At 45.2% G+C, this 21,609-nt stretch overlaps 2 protein-coding genes across 2 annotated transcripts in view; one reads left to right on the forward strand and one right to left on the reverse strand.

Annotated features, from left to right (window-relative positions):
- LOC139264794 (zinc finger protein 180-like) overlaps positions 1-21,609 on the forward strand; it is a 540,876-nt gene that overhangs the window by 113,817 nt on the left and 405,450 nt on the right. The gene's annotated exons all lie outside the window — the stretch shown is intronic.
- Positions 1,502-20,824, reverse strand: LOC139264196 (probable G-protein coupled receptor 139). Its single transcript, XM_070880282.1, has 2 exons — positions 20,569-20,824; positions 1,502-2,397 (listed from the first exon to the last, which is right to left on the reverse strand). The coding sequence occupies exons 1-2, from the start codon at positions 20,789-20,791 to the stop codon at positions 1,502-1,504; spliced, it is 1,119 nt and encodes a 372-aa protein (XP_070736383.1). The 5' UTR covers positions 20,792-20,824.

Consider the following 21,609-nt stretch of genomic DNA (forward strand, 5'->3'; position numbering starts at 1 on the left):
AGGGGGAGATGGAATGTGATAGGGGACAAAGTGTTTGTACTAAATTATGGCAGGGGTCCCAAATGGTTTGCAGGGACAGTAACGAGCAAGGAAGGAAACAGGCTACTGGTAGTACAAATGGACAATGGCAAAACCTGCCGGAGGCATGTAGACCAAGTCAAAAGCAGATTTACCAACAACACTGCGGAACCAGAGGCAATGTGGAACTCGCACCACACATGGTGGACAGACAGAGGGAACAACCTGAGGAAAGGGCAATCCCAACAGACAGCCCAGGCGAGTCAACAACAATCACACCAATCGAAACAGACAGCCCAGGCGAGATACCAGCAACCACACCCAAAGAAAAACAGACACCAAGGCAAACAACTGAACCACAACTCAGACGCTCCACGCGAGAGTGTAGACCATCTGAGAGATTGAACCTATAAAGACAATAAGACCTTGGGGGAGGGTGATGTCATGTATCTTACATTATTATATATAACTGTATCCTAACATGCTATACATGACTGTAATAAGATATGACCTGTAACCACCAGCATACCTTACCACCAGGGGTGCACTTGCAAGAGAAAGGTATATAAGGACAGGTCTCAGGCAAGTGCAGCATTCCAGAGCTGTGAAATAAAGGTGCAGGTCCAGAGAGAGCTTGACTTCACTACATGCCTCATGTGAAACTGTACTGAGGGGATAGGACTTTACAGGGCCCACTGTGTCTGTATCACAGACCCCGGGGTGAGAGCAGACCGGGCCCACTGTGCCTGTATCATAGACCCCGGGGAGAGAGCAGACCGGGCCCACTGTGTCTGTATCACAGACCCCGGGGGGAACAGACCGGGCCCACTGTGTCTGTATCACAGACCCCGGGGAGAGAGCAGACCGGGCCCACTGTGTCTGTATCACAGACCCCGGGGAGAACAGACCGGGCCCACTGTGTCTGTATCACAGACCTCGGGGAGAGCAGACCAGGCCCACTGTGCCTGTATCATAGACCCCGGGGAGAGAGCAGACCGGGCCCACTGTGTCTGTATCACAGAACCCGGGGAGAACAGACCGGGCCCACTGTGTCTGTATCACAGACCCCGGGGAGAGCAGACCGGGCCCACTGCGTCTGTATCACAGACCCCGGGGGGAACAGACCGGGCCCACTGTGTCTGTATCACAGAACCCGGGGAGAACAGACCGGGCCCACTGTGTCTGTATCACAGACCTCGGGGAGAACAGACCGGGCCCACTGTGTCTGTATCACAGACCTCGGGGAGAGCAGACCGGGCCCACTGTGTCTGTATCACAGACCTCGGGGAGAGCAGACCAGGCCCACTGTGTCTGTATCACAGAACCCAGGGAGAGCAGACCGGGCCCACTGTGTCTGTATCACAGACCCCCGCCCCCACACCCCCTCCCCACCCCCCTGTATAAAATAGACCCCCGCAGAGAACAGTTTGGACAGAATATGAGACTGCATTAAGTTCTCATGCTGGAACATCCTCAGTTCTTCTCAACGTTTAATGAATTGAACAATCAGCGTAAAGGGATATGTCACGGTATTCTTCAGCTGCTCTCTGAATTTAGTCTGTAGCACGGCATAAATACAAGTGTTGGTGCAGCAACCCAGGAGTTGGAGCATCATTCCCATTTCCAGTACAAAAGTGGGCATATACACAGAATAATATCGCAAATACTCCATCCTTCTCCATATAGAATAGATCATAAACATTGCCCATAACAGGATGAAATTTGCCGAGATAACAAACAGTAAAATGATGGATTTCCTCCGGCTCTCCATCTCGGGGTCTCTGGGACTCTCTCCACTGCAGGGACCCCGAAGTCTTCTGCGGCCTTTGCTGGCCAGTAATATGTGTCTGACAGTGAGAGCGTTGAGCAGCAGGATCAGTACAAACGGGAGAAAAGGGGTGATAATATTATGCAGGAATTCGATTGCCGCCCAGGTCATTGAGAACTGAACACTAAAAGTTGCATCACAAAACCAGGGTGTGCTATTGAGCCAATATCGACCTGTCAGCATAAAATACCAAGTGATGTTCTTTAAGCCGCTCAGCACAGTCACTGTGCCGAGAACCACAACTGCCGTTTTCTCGGTGCAGTATTTAGTTTTCAGCTTCCGGCAAGAAATGGCCACAAATCGATCAAAGGTGAAAGTGACGGTGAACCAGACAGAACAGTCTGTGGCTGCATAAAGCAGCACAGCGTGGATGTTGCACACCGGGATTGATTCCAGGAATTGAAACTGGTAAATTATAGGAAGCTGCCGCAGTATCACATCGAGGATAACGACCTGCAGATCCGCCGCTGCCATGGTAACCAGGTAGCGAGTGACACATTTGGAGAGACCACACTTTCCCTGGGATAGGATCACAATCGTCACTACATTAACTGTGAGGAAGGGAAAGAAACCGGACAATTATACATCAGGCTAGGAGCATGAGCAACAGTTTGATAGCGTTCGGTGAAAATTCAGCTCCTTTACTGTATCTAGCGATAAGAACATAAGAAATAGGAGCAGGAGCAGGCCATTCGGTTCTTCGAGCTTGCTCTGCCATTCAATACGATCATGGCTGATCCGATCATGGACTCAGCTCCACTTCCCCGCCCGCTCCCCATAACCGTTTACTCCCTTATCGCTCAAAAATCTGTCTATCTCCCCCTTAAATATATTCAATGACCCAGCCTCCACAGCTCTCTGGGGCAGAGAATTCCACAGATTTACAGCCCTCTGAGAGAAGAAATTTCTTCTCAGCTCAGTTCTAAATGGGTGGCCCCTTATCCTTAAAACATGCTCCTTAGTTTGAGATTCCCCCCATGAGCAGAAACATTCTCTCTGCATCCACTTGTTGTGCCCCCTCAGTATCATATCTTTCAATAAGATCACATCTCATTATTCTAAACTCCAATGAGTATATGCCCAACCTGTTCAAGCTTTCTTCAAAAGACAACTCCTTCATCGCAGGAATCAACCTCGTGAAACTTCGCTGAACTGCCTCCAGTGCAAGTATATCCCTCCTTAAATGAATCCGAAGCATCTGATTATTCTGCTATTGAATTAAAAGATAATCAGGGATGATTTTGGAAATATAATAAATAAATTGGTGCAATAAAATAAACTATCATAATAGGTTTCTAACAAATCGGATCCACTGCAAATATTTGGATAGTTTTGGATCTCCCTGTGAAGATTGACAGTCTCTGAATCTAACTCTCTATATTGTTACAGTTTATAGATCCCAATGGAAATACATAGAAACATAGAAACATAGAAAATAGGTGCAGGAGTAGGCCATTCGGCCCTTCGAGCCTGCACCGCCATTCAATGAGTTCATGGCTGAACATGCAACTTCAGTACCCCATTCCTGCTTTCTCGCCATACCCCTTGATCCACCTAGTAGTAAGGACTACATCTAACTCCTTTTTGAATATATTTAGTGAATTGGCCTCAACAACATTCTGTGGCAGATAATTCCACAGGTTCACCACTCTCTGGGTGAAGAAGTTTCTCCTCATAGAAACATAGAAACATAGAAAATAGGTGCAGGAGTAGGCCATTCGGCCCTTCTAGCCTGCACCGCCATTCAATGAGTTCATGGCTGAACATTCAACTTCAGTACCCCATTCCTGCTTTCTCGCCATACCCCTTGATCCCCCTAGCAGTAAGGATCTCATCTAACTCCTTTTTGAATATATTTAGTGAATTGGCCTCAACAACTTTCTGTAGTAGAGAATTCCACAGGTTCACCACTCTCTGGGTGAAGAAGTTCCTCCGCATCTCGGTCCTAATTGGCTTACCCCTTATCCTTAGACTGTGACCCCTGGTTCTGGACTTCCCCAACATTGGGAACATTCTTCCTGCATCTAACCTGTCTAACCCCGTCAGAATTTTATATGTTTCTATGAGGTCCCCTCTCATTCTTCTGGACTCCAGTGAATACAAGCCCAGTTGATCCAGTCTTTCTTGATAGGTCAGTCCCGCCATCCCGGGAATCAGTCTGGTGAACCTTCGCTGCACTCCCTCAATAGCAAGAATGTCCTTCCTCAGGTTAGGAGACCAAAACTGTACACAATACTCCAGGTGTGGCCTCACCAATGCCCTGTACAACTGTAGCAACACCTCCCTGCCCCTGTACTCAAATCCCCTTGCTATGAAGGCCAACATGCCATTTGCTTTCTTAACCGCCTGCTGCACCTGCATGCCAACCTTCAATGACTGATGTACCATGACACCCAGGTCTCTTTGCACCTCCCCTTTTCCTAATCTGTCACCATTCAGATAATAGTCTGTCTCTCTGTTTTTACCACCAAAGTGGATAACCTCACATTTATCCACATTATACTTCATCTGCCATGCATTTGCCCACTCACCTAACCTATCCAAGTCGCTCTGCAGCCTCACAGCATCCTCCTCGCAGCTCACACTGCCACCCAACTTAGTGTAAACAGCTGGGGCCCCAGCACAGAACCTTGCGGTACCCCACTAGTCACTGCCTGCCATTCTGAAAAGTACCCATTTACTCCTACTCTTTGCTTCCTGTCTGACAACCAGTTCTCAATCCATGTCAGTACACTACCCCCAATCCCATGTGCTCTAACTTTGCACATCAATCTCTTGTGTGGGACCTTGTCGAACGCCTTCTGAAAGTCCAAATATACCACATCAACTGGTTCTCCCTTATCCACTCTACTGGAAACATCCTCAAAAAATTCCAGAAGATTTGTCAAGCATGATTTCCCTTTCACAAATCCATGCTGACTTGGACCTATCATGTCACCTCTTTCCAAATGCACTGCTATGACATCCTTAATAATTGATTCCATCATTTTACCCACTACCGATGTCAGGCTGACCGGTCTATAATTCCCTGTTTTCTCTCTCCCTCCTTTTTTAAAAAGTGGGGTTACATTGGCTACCCTCCACTCCATAGGAACTGATCCAGAGTCAATGGAATGTTGGAAAATGACTGTCAACGCATCCACTATTTCCAAGGCCACCTCCTTAAGTACTCTGGGATGCAGTCCATCAGGCCCTGGGGATTTATTGGCCTTCAATCCCATCAATTTCCCCAACACAATTTCCCGGCTAATAAGGATTTCCCTCAGTTCCTCCTCCTTACTAGACCCCCCGACCTCTTTTATAACCGGAAGGTTGTTCGTGTCCTCCTTCGTGAATACCGAACCAAAGTACTTGTTCAATTGGTCCGCCATTTCTTTGTTCCCCGTTATGACTTCCCCTGATTCTGACTGCAGGGGACCTACATTTGTCTTTACTAACCTTTTTCTCTTTACATATCTATAGAAACTTTTGCAATCCGTCTTAATGTTCCCTGCAAGCTTCTTCTCATACTCCATTTTCCCTGCCCTAATCAAACCCTTTGTCCTCCTCTGCTGAGTTCTAAATTTCTCCCAGTCCCCAGGTTCGCTGCTACTTCTGGCCAATTTGTATGCCACTTCCTTGGCTTTAATACTATCCCTGATTTCCCTTGATAGCCACGGTTGAGCCACCTTCCCTTTTTTATTTCTATGCCAGACAGGAATGTACAATTGTTGTAGTTCATCCATGCGGTCTCTAAATGTCTGCCATTGCCCATCCACAGTCAACCCCTTAAGTATCATTCGCCAATCCATCTCAGCCAATTCACGCCTCATACCTTCAAAGTTAGCCTTCTTTAAGTTCTGGACCATGGTCTCTGAATTAACTGTTTCATTCTCCATCCTAATGCAGAATTCCACCATATTATGGTCACTCTTCCCCAAGGGGCCTCGCACAACGAGATTGCTAATTAATCCTTTCTCATTACATAACACCCAGTCTAAGATGGCCTCCCCCCTAGTTGGTTCCTCGACATATTGGTCTAAAAAACCATCCCTTATGCACTCCAGAAAATCCTCCTCCACCGTATTGCTTCCAGTTTGGTTAGCCCAATCTATGTGCATATTAAAGTCACCCATTATAACTGCTGCACCTTTATTGCACGCACCCCTAATTTCCTGTTTGATGCCCTCCCCAACATCACTACTACTGTTTGGAGGTCTGTACACAACTCCCACTAACGTTTTTTGCCCTTTGGTGTTCTGCAGCTCTACCCATATAGATTCCACATCATCCAAGCTAATGTCCTTCCTAACTATTGCCTTAATCTCCTCCTTAACCAGCAATGCTACCCCACCTCCTTTTCCTTTTATTCTATCCTTCCCTGGATATTGAGTTCCCAGCCCTGCTCATCCTGGAGCCACGTCTCCGTAATCCCAATCACATCATATTTGTTAACATCTATTTGCACAGTTAATTCATCCACCTTATTGCGGATACTCCTTGCATTAAGACACAAAGCCTTTAGGCTTGTTTTTTTAACACCCTCTGTCCTTTTAGAATTTTGCTGTACAATGGCCCTTTTTGTTCTTTGCCTTGGGTATCTCTGCCCTCCACTTTTCCTCATCTCCTTTCTGTCTTTTGTTTTTGCCTCCTTTTTGTTTCCCTCTATCTCCCTGCATTGGTTCCCATCCCCCTGCCATATTAGTTTAACTCCTCCCCAACAGCACTAGCAAACACTCCCCCGAGGACATTGGTTCCGATTCTGCCCAGGTGCAGACCGTCCGGATTGTACTGGTCCCACCTCCCCCAGAACCGGTTCCAATGCCCCAGGAATTTGAATCCCTCCCTGCTGCACCATTGCTCAAGCCACGTATTCATCTGAGCTATCCTGCGATTCCTACTCTGACTAGCACGTGGCACTGGTAGCAATCCCGAGATTACTACTTTTGAGGTCCTACTTTTTAATTTAGCTCCTAGCTCCTTAAATTCATTTCGTAGGAACTCATCCCTTTTTTTACCTATGTCATTGGTACCAACGTGCACCACGACAACTGGCTGTTCTCCCTCCCTTTTTAGAATGTCCTCCACCCGCTCCGAGACATCCTTGACCCTTGCACCAGGGAGGCAACATACCATCCTGGAGTCTCGGTTGTGACCGCAGAAACGCCTATCTATTCCCCTTACAATTGAATCCCCTATCACTATCGCTCTTCCACTCTTTTTCCTGCCCTCCTGTGCAACAGAGCCAGCCACGGTGCCATGAAGTTGGCTGCTGCTGCCCTCCCCTGATGAGTCATCCCCCTCAACAGTACTCAAAGCGGTGTATCTGTTTTGCAGGGGGATGACCACAGGGGACCCCTGCACTACCTTCCTTGCACTACTCTTCCTGCTGGTCTTCCATTCCCTCGCTGGCTGTGGACCCTTCTCCTGCAGTAAGACCAACTCGCTACACGTGATACTCACGTCATTCTCAGCATCGTGGATGCTCCAGAGTGAATCCACCTTCAGCTCCAACTCCGCAACGCGGACCGTCAGTAGCCGGAGGTGGACACACTTCCCGCACATGTAGTCGTCAGGGACACTGGTGTTGTCCCCGTGTTCCCACATGGTACAGGAGGAGCATATCACGTGACCGAGCTGTCCTGCCATGACTTAACCCTTAGATACACTTAAATTGCCGACAACAATGTTAAAAGTTACTGACTAATAAAGAAAAAGAAAAACTACTCACCAATCAGCAGCCAATCACTTACCACGTTGGCTGTGACGTCACCTTTTGATTTCTTTCTACTTCTTTTTTACCTTCTCTCCCAGCTGGAGCTGCACCGGTACGCCTCTCTCGACGCTCCCCGGACTGCTGAGCCTTTTATAGGCCGCTGTCTCTCTCGACTCCCGCCTCTCTCGATGCTCCCCGGACTGCTGAGCCTTTTATAGGCCGCTGCCTCTCTCGACGCTCCCCGGACTGCTGAGCCTTTTATAGGCCGCTGCCTCTCTCGACTCCCGCCTCTCTCGACGCTCCCCGGACTGCTGAGCCTTTTATAGGCCGCTGCCTCTCTCGACTCCCGCCTCTCTCGACGCTCCCCGGACTGCTGAGCCTTTTATAGGCCGCTGCCTCTCTCGACTCCCGCCTCTCTCGACGCTCCCCGGACTGCTGAGCCTTTTATAGGCCGCTGCCTCTCTCGACTCCCGCCTCTCTCGACGCTCCCCGGACTGCTGAGCCTTTTATAGGCCGCTGCCTCTCTCGACTCCCGCCTCTCTCGACGCTCCCCGGACTGCTGAGCCTTTTATAAGCCGCTGACTCTCTCGACTCCCGCCTCTCTCGGTCCTAAATGGCTTACCCCTTATCCTTAGACTGTGACCCCTGGTTCTGGACTTCCCCAACATTGGGAACATTCTTCCTGCATCTAACCTGTCTAAACCCGTCAGAATTTTAAACGTTTCTATGAGACCCCCTCTCATTCTTCTAAACACCAGTTGATCCAGTCTTTCTTGATATGTCAGTCCCGCCATCCCGGGAATCAGTCTGGTGAACCTTCGCTGCACTCCCTCAATAGCAAGAATGTCCTTCCTCAAGTTAGGAGACCAAAACTGTACACAATACTCCAGGTGTGGCCTCACCAAGGCCCTGTACAACTGTAGCAACACCTCCCTGCCCCTGTACTCAAATCCCCTCGCTATGGAGGCCAACATGCCATTTGCTTTCTTAACCGCCTGCTGTACCTGCATGACAATCTTCAATGACTGATGTACCATGACACCCAGGTCTCGTTGCACCTCCCCTTTTCCTAATCTGTCACAATTCAGATAATAGTCTGCCTCTCTGTTTTTACCACCAAAGTGGATAACCTCACATTTATCCACATTATACTTCATCTGCCATGCATTTGCCCACTCACCTAACCTATCGAAGTCACTCTGCAGCCTCATAGCATCCTCCTCGCAGCTCACACTGCCACCCAACTTAGTGTCATCCGCAAATTTGGAGATATTACATTTAATCCCCTCGTCTAAATCATTAATGTACAGTGTAAACAGCTGGGGCCCCAGCACAGAACCTTGCGGTACCCCACTAGTTACTGCCTGCCATTCTGAAAAGTACCCATTTACTCCTACTCTTTGCTTCCTGTCTGACAACCAGTTCTCAATCCACTTCAGCACACTACCCCCGATCCCATGTGCTTTAACTTTGCACAATAATCTCTTGTGTGAGACCTTATCGAAAGCCTTATGAAAGTCCAAATATACCACATCAACTGGTTCTCCCTTGTCCTCTCCACCGGAAACATCCTCAAAAAATTCCAGAAGATTTGTCAAGCATGATTTCCCTTTCACAAATCCATGCTGACTTGGACCTATCATGTAACCTCTTTCCAAATGCGCTGCTATAACATCCTTAATAATTGATTCCATCATTTTACCCACTACTGATGTCAGGCTGACCGGTCTATAATTCCCTGTTTGCACTCTCCCTCCTTTTTTAAAAAGTGGGGTTACATTGGCTACCCTCCACTCGATAGGAACTGATCCAGAGTCTATGGAATGTTGGAAAATGACTGTCAATGCATCCGCTATTTCCAAGGCCACCTCCTTAAGTACTCTGGGATGCAGTCCATCAGGCCCTGGGGATTTATTGGCCTTCAATCCCATCAATTTCTCCAACACAATTTCCCGACTAATAAGGATTTCCCTCAGTTCCTCCTTCTTACTAGACCCTCTGACCCCTTTTATATCCGGAAGGTTGTTTGTGGCCTCCTTAGTGAATACCGAAGCAAAGTATTTGTTCAATTGGTCTGCCATTTCTTTGTTCCCCGTTATGACTTCTCCTGATTCTGACTGCAGGGGACCTACGTTTGTATTTACTAACCTTTTTCTCTTTACATATCTATAGAAACTTTTGCAGTCCATCTTAATGTTCCCTGCAAGCTTCTTCTCGTACTCCATTTTCACTGCCCTAATCAAACCCTTTGTCCTCCTCTGCTGAGTTCTAAATTTCTCCCAGTCCCCAGGTTCACTGCTATTTCTGGCCAATTTGTATGCCACTTCCTTTGCTTTAATACTATCCCTGATTTCCCTTGATAGCCACGGTTGAGCCACCTTCCCTTTTTTATTTTTACGCCAGACAGGGATGTACATTTGTTGTAGTTCATCCATGCGGTCTCTAAATGTCTGCCATTGCCCATCCACAGTCAACCCCTTAAGTATCATTCGCCAATCTATCCTAGCCAATTCACGCCTCATACCTTCAAATTTACCCTTCTTTAATATAAGTGTATCTGTCTTTCGGATGAGATGTTAAACCGAGGCCCCGACCGCTCTCTCAGGTGGATGTAAAAGATCCCATGACACTATTTCGAAGAAGAGCAGGGGAGTTATCCTCCGTGTCCTGGCCAATATTAATTATCCCTAAATCAACATCACTAAACCAGATGATCTGGGCACTATCATATGCAATTTGTGGGAGGTTGCTGTGCACAAATTGGTTGCCGACTTTCCCACATTACAACAGTGAATACACTCCTGAAAAATCCCTTCATTGGCTGTAATGCGCACTGAGACATCCGGTGGTCGTGAACGGCATTATATTAATGCAAGTCTTTCTTTTTTGTTGCAGTCTCTGACTTTTCCGTTATATATTCTCAGTCTCTGGATATTTCTTGTAATTTCTGACAGTCTGGGGATTTCCTGAATGTGCACCCTCCCTGGGAACCCCTGAAAAGTAGCTCCCACAGACCCCTGTCAGTACTAACACAGTCTGGGCATTTTCCCAATGTGTGTACCCCCTGTAAACAATGGTGGTCTGCAGCATCCCTCCGGACTACACCACAGACCTGCAAAACCATATGCAGCTACTGCTGGGGGTCCTCCGTCGTGAACTTTCTCTCCGATGCGGCAAGCGAGACAGTAGCTTAATGGCCCACAGCTCCCACGTACGCAGCCTTGGTGGAAGCGCATCTGGGATCACATTTGGTCTGATCCTCCAATCAGATAACAGATTGGGCCTGAAATTCCATTTTGTCCTTCCCGGAGGCATTTCAGAGAAGAAATACTTACCTATCTTAAGCTGCTGCCCACGTTCGATTTTCGGATGCTGAGGTCTCTCCTGACTGCGAATCGCAGCACATGCACATCGGGACGTGTGCAGGCCTGGAGCTGGAGTCATATGGCCCGGGGCAGCCAATCAGGTAAAGTGTCATAGTAATAGGAGGTCCGTAAGATCCTAAACTCCTATAAGAGTGATTGTGAAACAGCCCCAAACACCCAAAACACTAATAAAAAATAGAAAATATACACTACATTCATTTAAATTAAAGCTATTCATGACTTTAAAAAATATATATTTTCCCGATTTAAAAAAAATGTTTTTAAAAATAAACTAACCGTTGTTGGGAGAGCTTTTAATGATAAAATATGTTTTCATAACTTTATTTTTATATGGTTTTGTGTTTTTTGAAACATTTGCACTTGTAAAAGTAAGCTTTGCGCCTGCTTTTTCAGGCGCAGGATTTTTGAGGACATTTGTATGCGTAAATATCTGAAATTTGCATTTGCAAATGTCCTCGCTCACGATCTGCGGATGATGTGTCAAGCCAGAAGCTTGACAGATCGGAAAAGCAGATGTACAGCGCATGCGCATTGCACACTGAAGACCGGCTTTATCGATGCATTCCCGGGTCCGTACAAACTTCGTACAGACCCGGGACGTCAGAATTTCAGGGCCATTGTCTTTCATTCAGTGAAATCACTGCATTACTTCAATACTACAGCTTTAAAATACTTACTGATTTATCTTTTATCGTTGGATTTAATTCTTTACTCATAATTCCCACTCCGAGACAAATACTGTGCTCTGTGCGGAAAGTTATGAAGAAATGTAAACATTATATTTGCATCTCATAGAAACTTATAAGATTCTGATGGGATTGGACAGGTTTGAAGCGGGAAGAATGTTCCCGATGTTGGGGAAGTCCAGAACCAGGGGACACAGTCTCATGATAAGGGGCAGGCCATTTGTGACTGAGATGAGGAGAAACTTCTTCACTCAGAGAGTTGTTAACCTGTGGAATTCCCTGCCACAGAGAGTTGTTGATGCCAGTTCATTGGATATATTCAAGAGGGAGTTAGATGTGGCCCTTACTGCTAAAGGGATCAAGGGGTATGGAGAGAAAGCAGGAAAGGGGTACTGAGAGAATGATCAGCCATGAACTCATTGAATGGCGGTGCAGGCTCGAAGGGCCGAATAGCCTACTCCTGCACCTATTTTCTATGTTTCTATATGGAGCAGAAATTGCGTTCAGATGCTTGCTTCGGACGAACGCGTCTGACCTGAAAAAATCTACGAAAGTATCTGGTGGTTGGGAGGAATGTAGGATTTAGCTCGAAGGCCTTGATTCGCTGCGCAGGAACCGAAAGATGACTTCCCCGTACATAAAGAAATGCTGGAGTCACATGGGCTGGCCCACCAATCACTAAGTGATATTCTCATTGATAAATATACGAACTCCCATTACCATCAATGAGAAAACCCTCCTAAAACAAGAAACAAAACACAATAATAAAACAACAACATATTTATAATTAATGGAAATGATATATTATTAAATGTTTTCTGAAAAAAATATTTTTTGGAAACATATTTTTGAGATTTAATAGGGTTAAAAATAAATGTACCTAATGGACAGGGTTTTCAATATAGAAATGAATGATTCATTTTAATTTTTACATGAAGGCGTTGTTTCTCAATGCGAGGAGCATTCGTAATAAGGTGGATGAATTAACTGCGCAGACAGTGGGCGATCTATAGTGGCAGGGGATTCCACTGTAAGGGGAATAAATAGGCGTTTCTGTGGTCGGAATCAAGACTCCAGGATGGTATGTTGCCTCGCTGGTGCAAGGGTCAAGGATGTCTCGGAGCGACTGCAGGGCATTCTGGAGGGGGAGGGTAAACAGCCAGTTGTCGTGGTGCCAATGATATAGGTAGAAAATTGGATGAGGTCCTTCAAGATGAATTTAGGGAGCTAGGAGTTAAATTGAAAAGTAGGACCTCAAAGGTAGTAATCTCAGGATTGCTACCAGTGCCATGTGCTAACCAGAGTAGAAATAGCAGGATAGTTAAGATGAATACGTGGCTTGAGGAGTGGTGCAAGAGGGAGGGATTCAAATTCCTGCGACATTGGAACCGGTTCTGAGGGAGGTGGGACCAGTACAAACCGGACGGTCTGCACCTGGGCAGGACCGGAACCAATGTCCTAGGGGGGAATGTTTGCTAGTGCTGTTAGGGAGGGGTTAAATGAATATGGCAGGGGGATGGGAATCTATGCAGGGAGAGAGAGGGAAATAAAATGGGGGCAGAAGCAAAAGGTTGAAAGGGGATAAGGAAAAGTGGAGGGCAGAGAAACCCAAGGCAAAAATCAAAACGGCCCACATTACAACATAATTCTAAAAGGACAAAGAGTGTGAAAGAAAGACAAGCCTGAAGGCTCTGTGTCTCAATGAGAGGAACATTCGTAATAAGGTGGATGAATTAACTGCGCGCAGATAGCTGTTAACGGATATGATGGAATTCGGATTACGAAGACATGGCTCCCAGATAAGAGATTAGTGTGCAAAATGAAAGCACATAGTATTGGTGGTAATTTATTGACGTGGAAAGAGAATTGGTTGGGAGACAGGAAGCAAAGAGTAGGTATAAACGTGTCCTTTTCAGAATGGCAGACAGTGACTAGTGGGGTACCGCAAAGTCCAGTACTGGGACCCCAGCTATTTACAATATGCATTCATGATTTAGATGAATTAATTGAAATATCTCCAAATTTGCAGATGACACTAAGCTGGGTGGCAGTGTGAGCTGTGAGGAGTTTACTAAGAGGCTGCAGAGTGACTTCGACAGGTTAGGTGAGTGGGCAAATGCATGGCAGATGCAATATAATATATAGAAATGTGAAGTTATCCACTTTGGTGGCAAAAACTGGAAGGCAGAATATTATTTGAATGGTGGCAGATTAGGAAAAGGGAATGGGCAACGAGACATGTGTGTCATGGTTCATCAGTCATTGAAAGTTGGCATGCAGATACAGCAGGCTGTGAAGAAGGCAAATTGCATGTTGGCCATCATAGAGAATGGATTTGAGTATAGGAGCAGGGAAGTCTTACTGCATTTGCACAATGCCTTGGTGAGGCCACACCTTGAATATTATGTACAGTTTTGGTCTCCTAATCTGAGAAAGGACATTCTTGCTATTGAGGGAGTGCAGCGAAAGTTCACCAGACTGATTCCCTGGATGGCAGGACTGACATATGAAGAAACATTGGATCGACTAGGCTTATATTCACTGGAATTTAGAAGAATGAGAGGGGATCTCATAGAAACATATATAATTCTGACAGGATTGGACAGGTTAGTTGCAGGAAGAATGTTCCCGATGTTGGGGAAGCCCAGAACCAGGGGCCATAGTCTAAAGATAAGGGGTAAGCCATTGAGGAATGAGATGAGGAGAAACTTCTTCACCCAGAGAGTGGTGAACCTGTGGAATTCTCTACCATAAAAAGTTGTTGAGGCCAGTTTGTTAGATATGTGGCCCTTACGGCTGAAGGGATCAAGGGTTATGGAGCAAAAGTAGGAATGGAGTACTAATATTGAAAAATTGATCAGCCATGAACATATTGAATGGTGGTGCAAACTCGCAGGGCCGAATGGTCTATTCCTGTGTCTATTTTCTATGTTTCTATACCTGTTAACGGATATGATGTAATTGGGATTACAGAGACATGGCTCCAGGGTGACCAAGGCTGGGAACTCAACCTCCAGGGGTATTCAATATTCAGGAAGGATCGACAGAAATGAATAGGAGGTGGGGTAACGTTACTGGTTAAAGAGGAGCTCAATGCAATAGTAAGGAAGGACATTAGCTAGGATGATCTGGAATTTGTATGGGTAGAGCTGCGGAAAACCAAAGGGCAGAAAGCGCTCGTGCGAGCTGTGTACAGACCACCAAACAGTAGCAATGAGGTTGGGGTTGGCATCAAACAGGAAATTAGGGATGCGTGCAATAAAGGTACAGCAGTTATCATGGGTGACTTTAATGCACATATAGATTGGGCTAACCAAACTGGTAGCAATACGGTGGAGGAGGATTTCCTGTAATGTTTAAGGGATGATTTTCTGGACCAATATGTCGAGGAACCAACTAGAGAGCTGGCCATCCTAGACTGGGTGTTGTGTAATGAGAGAGGATTATTAGCAATCTTGTTGTGTGAGGCCCCTTGGGGAAGAGTGACCATAATATGGTAGAATTCTTTATTAAGATGGAGAGAGACTAGGGTCCTGAATTTAAAGAAAAGTAACTTCGATGGTATGAGACGTGAATTGGCTAGAATAGACTGGCGAATGATACTTAAAGGGTTGACAGTGGATAGACAATGGCAAACATTTAAAGATCACATGGATGAACTTCAACAATTGTACATCCCTGTCTGGCATAAAAATAAAACGGGGAAGGTGGCTCAACTGTGGCTAACAAGGGAAATTAGGCATAGTATTAAATTCAAGTAAGAGGCATATAAATTGGCCAGAAAAAGTAGCAAACCTGAGGACTGGGTGAAATTTAGAATTCAGCAGATGAGGACAAAGGGTTTAATTAAGAGGGGGAAAATAGAATATGAGAGTAAGCTTGCAGGGAACATAAAAACTGACTGCCAAGACTTCTATAGATATGTGAAGAAAAAAAGATTAGTGAAGACAAACGTAGGTCTCTTGCAGTCAGAATCAGGTGAATTTATAATGGGGAACAAAGAAATAGCAAACCAATTGAACAAATAATTTGGTTCTGTCTTCACTAAGGAATACACAAACCATCCAGAAATACTAGGGAACCGAGGGTCTAGCTTGAAGAATGAACTGAAGGAAATCCTTACTTGTCAGGAAATTCTGTTAGGGAATTTGATGGGATTGAATGCTTAAAAATCCCCAGGGCCTGATAGTCTGCATCCCAGAGTAATTAAGGAAGTGGCCCTAGAAATAATGGATGCATTGGTGGTCATTTTCCAACAGTCTATCGACTCTGGACCAGTTCCTATGGATTGGAGGGTAGCTAATGTAACGCCACTTTTTAAAAAAGGATCGAGAGAGAAAACAGGGAATTATAGACCGGTTAGCCTGACATTGGTAGTTGGGGAAATATTGGAATCAATTATTAAAGATGCTTGACAAATCTTGACAAATTTTCTAGAATTTTTTAGGCTGTAACTAGTAGAGTGGATGAGGGAGAACCAGTGGATGTTGTGTTTTTGGACTTTCAAAAGGCTTTTGACAAGGTCGCACACAAAGAGATTAGTGTACAAAATTAATGCACATGGTATTGGGAGTAATGTATTGACGTGGATAGAGAACTGGTTGGCAGACAGGAAGCAAAGACTAGGAATAAACGGGTCCTTTTCAGAATGGCAGACAATGATTAATGGTGTACCACAAGGTACAATGCACCCCAGCTATTTATAATATACATGAATGATTTAGATGAAGTTTGCAGCTGACATTAAGTTGGGTGGCGGTGTGAGCTGTGAGGAGGATGCTAAGAGGCTGCAGGGTGACTTGGACAGATTAGGTGAGTGGGCAAATGCATGGAAGATGCAGTATATTGTATATAAATGTGAGGTTATCCACTTTGGTGGCAAAAACAGGGAGGCAGATTATTCTCTGAATGGTGACAGATTAGGAAAAGGGGAGGTGCAGCGAGACATGGGTGTCATGGTACATCAGTCATTGAAAGTTGGCATGCAGGTTCAGCAGGCGGTGAAGAAGGCAAATGGCATGTTGGCCTTCAAAGCGAGAGGATTTGAGTAAAGGAGCAAGGAGGTACTACTGCATTTGTACAGGGCCTTAGTGAGGCCTCACCTTGGATATTGTGTACAGTTTTGATCTCCTAATCTGAGGAAGGACATTCTTTCTATTGAGGGAGTGCAGCGAAGGTTCACCAGACTGATTCCCGGGATGGCAGGACTGACATATGAAGACTGGATCGACTCGGCTTATATTCACTGGAATTTAGAAGAATGAGAGGGGATCTCATAGAAATATATAAAATTCTGACAGGATTGGACAGATTAGATGCAGGAAGAATGTTCCTGATATTGGGGAAGTCCAGAACCAGGGGTCACAGTCTAAGGATAAGGGTTAAGCCATTTAGGACCGAGATGAGGAGAAATCTCTTCACTCAGAGAATTGTGAACCTGTGGAATTCTCTACCACAGAAAGTTGTTGAGGGCAGTTCGTTAGATATATTCAAAAGGGAGTTAGATGTGGCCCTTACAGCTAAAAGGATCACAGGGAATGGAGAGAAAGCAGGAATGGGCTATTGAAGTTGCATGATCAGCCATGATCATATTGAATGGTGGTGCAGGCTCGAAGGGCCGAATGGCCTACTCCTACAACTACTTTTTTTTTTCTATGCTTCTAAAAGCAAGCTATGCACCTACTTTCATCAGGCATAAAAGTTTGAAGGATTCGCTGGGCATGAGATGGGCAAATAGTTCAATCTCTCCTGCGCTGATGTTCTTCTCCCGGGGCTGCGGATAATTTTGACAGAGCGGAAAAGCCAGATCTCGGTGCATGCGCATCACGCCCTGAAAACCGGCTTTTGCGAGGTCTCGCCGGGTCCGTGCCCACTTCGTCTGCCCCGGAGAGGCTGCAATGTTCGGGGCAATTAAAAAAAAACAGGTAGTTTTAACATGTACGATGATTGCTTCTCATTAAAGCTTTTTATGTTCCTGATTGTCATTTAATTTTAAGAAAACACCATTTTGGGTACCCCTTACGATGCAGAAACAGGATCTGGAATCAGGAGCAATTCCCATATGCAATTGTTGGGCTCTTGGTCGGCAATTAGCCCAACTCTGCGTCACCATTGAGGTTTTTGGTGGCCGTGCGGATGGTCTGTCAATGTGTACATTGACAGACCGCAAGTTCGGGATATAGCGCATGCGCATGTGAAATCCCTCATTTCTGGTGCAGTTTCAAAGGCAGTATGACAGCGTGCACTGAGAGAATGCAGCAATATTCACCACAAAATCCACATCATTAATTTATTCCAGAGACCCCTGTAAATACTGAGAGACTGGGGAATGTCTCAATGTGTACACACCCTGGGAATCCTGTAAATATTGATTCACTCACACTCCAGACCCCTGTACATACTGAGAGACTGGTGAATATCTCAATGTGTACACACCCTGGGAATCCTGTAAATATTGACACTCTCACACTCCAGACCCCTGTACATACTGAGAGACTGAGGAATGTCTCAATGTGTACACACCCTGGGACCCCTGTAAATATTGACCCACACACACGCCAGAACCCTGTACATACTGACACAGACTGGGGACTTCTTGAAAGTTTTCACACCCTTGTACCCCCTGTAAATTCTAACATAGTCTGGGGACTGCAACAAATCAGGAGAGACTTATTTACCTGAAGAGTGGTACATAAGCACATAAAAAATAGGACACGAGTAAGCCATATGGCCCCTCGAGCCTGCTCCGTCATTTAGTACCATCATGTCTGATCCGATCATGGACTCAGGTCTACTTCCCTTCCCGCTCTCCATAACCCCTTATTCCCTTATCATTTAAGAAACTGTCTGCTGCTGTCTTAAATTTATTCAATGTCCCAGCTTCCACAGATCCACAACGTTCTGAGAGAGGAAATTTCTCCTCATCTCAGTTTTAAATGGGCAGCCCCTTATTCTAAGATCATGCCCCCTAGTTCTAGTCTCCCCCATCAGTGGAAACATCCTCTCTGCACCCACCTTGTTGAGCCCCCTCATAATCTTATACGTTTCAATAAGATCACCTCTCAATCTTCTGAATTCCAATGAGTAGAGGCCCAACCTACTCAACCTTTCCTCATGTCAACCCCCTCATCTCCGGAATCAACCTAGTGAACCTTCTCTGAACTGCCTCCAAAGCAAGTATATCCTTTTGTAAATATGTAAACCAAAACTGTACGCAGTATTCCAGGTGTGGCCTCATCAATACCCTGTATAACTATAGCAAGACTCCCATGCTTTTATACTCCATCCCCCTTGCAATAAAGGCCATGATTCCATTGGCCTTCCTGATCACTTGCTGTACCTGCATACTAACCTTTTGTGTTTCATGCACAAGTAACCCCCAGGTCCCGCTGTACTGCAGCACTTTGCAATCTTTCTCCATTTAAAAAATAACTTGCTCTTTGATTTTTTTCTGCCAAAGTGCATGTTTTCCTGATACTTTCCAACATTATACCCCATCTGCCAAATTTTTGCCCACTCACTTTTAGCCTGTCTATGTCCTTTTGCGGGTTTTTTGTTTCCTCCTCACACATTGCTTTTCCTGCCATATTTGTATCATCAGCAAACTTGGCTACGTTACACTCACTCCCTTCTTCCAAATCGTTAATATAGATTGTAAATAGTTGAGGTCCCAGCACTGATCCCTGCGGCACCCCACTGGTTACTGATTGCCAAGCCGAGAATGAACTATTTATCGCGACTCTCTGTTTTCTGTTAGTTAGCCAATCTTCTATCCATGCTAATATATTACCCCCAGCCCCGTGAACTTTTATCTTGTGCAATAACCTTTTATGTGGCACCTTACCACAAGGCCTTCTGTAAGTCCAAATTATGTGGAACTCGCTGCAATAAGGAGTATTTGCATCAATCGCTTTGATGCATTTAATGTGAAGCTGGATAAACACATGAGAGAGAAAAGAAGGTCATGCTGATAAGGTTAGAGTGGGAGGTGGTTGGAGTTATGGTAGCATAGTGGTTATGTAACTGGAATAATAATCCCGAGGCCTGGGCTGATTTCCAGGGATATGAGTTGAAATCCCACCATTGCAACTGGGGAATTTAAGTTTCGTTATTTAAATAATTCTGGTGTTTAAAGCGGGTATCAGTAATAGACACGATGGAACTACTGGACTGTTGTAAAAACCCATCAGTCTCACTGATATCCTTCAGGGAATGAATTCTGCCATCCTTGTCTGGCCAACATGTGACTCCAGACCCACAACTCTGAACTGCCCTCTGCGCTTCACAAAGGCGTCTCACCACCAACCTCTCAAGGACAATTAGGGATGGACAATAAATGCTGGCCTTGCAAATGATGCCCACATCCCATGAACAAATAAAAACAAATACACGCCGGCACAGAGCAGTTATGCCAAATATAGTGTTTCTGTGCTGTGCATCCTTTGTAACTCTATAGATATTGGGAAGATGTCATAGCCTCCCACCCAGCAAAAGACTGACACACCTTAGACCCTGTAGCAATAGTACACATGCAGCTACTTCATAAATAGAGACTTACTCCCACAATGAAGGTTGTAACATACCATCTCGTATGTTGGTACTTACCTGTATGTGCATCTGCGATCCTGGGGAAAATCTGTAACAGTATATAACAACTCAAGATCCCTTGGGATATTAAAAGTCAGTTCAATATGGTTGATAGAATGAATAGCTGGATGCAGACACTGACCAGAACCATCATCAGTAGCAAGGAGGAGATGGAGCATGACAGGAACAGTAATACACTTAAACATGGTACATAGAATAAATATCTGGATACAGAGACTTACCAGAAATATTAGTGAGAATGGGCCAGCATTTGTCCTGGCTTAAACAATTATATCCAAGTGATTGCATCATCGTTTGACAAGAACAGTACATGGTTAATAGAACAATTAGCTGGCTACAGATACTTACCAGGGACACCAACAACAGCGAGGAGAGGATAATAAACCATTTGCATATCCCACATTGCCATTAATATCTGAATTGTTATTGGTTGGCTCCGCTGCATGGTTGCAATGTTCCGACCTGTTATTCTCAGTTTCTGATCCATGGTTGAAATATTACAATATATCGCTCTCAGATTCTGGTGCATTGTTGAACCATTGCAGTCTATTGTTCTCTGTTTTTGATCCATTCTTGAAACATTCACATCTATTGTTCTCAGACTCTGGTCGCTCTCTATACAGGCGTTGATCACTGTTACTGCAGAGGGTGACGCTGTCACTGATACCATGGGATAACATGTTGGAAGGAGGCCCTTATTAACAGCAAAGGAGAACCCTCCAGTGACACAATTAGGTCCCATGGAGAGCGACATTAGTTACAGTCACTGAACAAACAGATTTAGTTAACCCCTTTCTGACCAACACTTTTTAATATGACTCAATATATTAACCAGATGTTACACTGATGAAGAACACAGTGACCAGTGTATTAAGTAACTGTTGGGAAGAGCAGAGACTGTGAGGGTGATGTGAAGTGAGATTAGCTTAATTTATAGATTGCCCTTTATTTGCTCGCTGTGATGCAACCATGTAATTTCAGAGAACTACAGCCTATTTCTCAGAAGTGGGCTTTATACTTCGACATAATCTAACGAGCCAGTTTGAGATGTGATTCCAATTATTGTAAATTATCTGCATGGCCTATAAATATGGATACAATCGATGGGTAAGCCTGTAAATGCTGGTACAGTTGATGGATACCACTGTGAATATTGGCAGTGACTCAGACCCCAAGTGCTACTAATATTTGTACAGTGCCTTGTATACCCGGTATATATTGATCCATTCACCAGCGACCTCTGCCAATACTGCTACAGACCATGGAACCAGCTGCAACTATTGCCACAGTCCAAGGCGATGCCGGGAACTATTTGTTTTTTTCTCAGATGCCACCTGGTATTTTGCAACATGTCCCGTTCAACAACAACAACAACTTGTATTTAGATAG

The sequence above is a fragment of the Pristiophorus japonicus genome, chromosome 5 (genome assembly GCF_044704955.1).
Source record: "Pristiophorus japonicus isolate sPriJap1 chromosome 5, sPriJap1.hap1, whole genome shotgun sequence".
Classification (NCBI taxonomy): Eukaryota; Metazoa; Chordata; class Chondrichthyes; family Pristiophoridae; genus Pristiophorus; species Pristiophorus japonicus.

Excerpts from the sequence above, each read along its gene's own strand:
- LOC139264196 (XM_070880282.1), bottom strand. The coding sequence starts at position 20,791 with ATGGATCAAAAACAGAGAACAATAGACTGCAATGGTTCAACAATGCAC. Across the intron at positions 2,398-20,568 it reads CGCTGTTGTTGGTGTCCCTG|TTAATGTAGTGACGATTGTG; the intron begins GTAAGTATCTGT and ends CCTTCCTCACAG.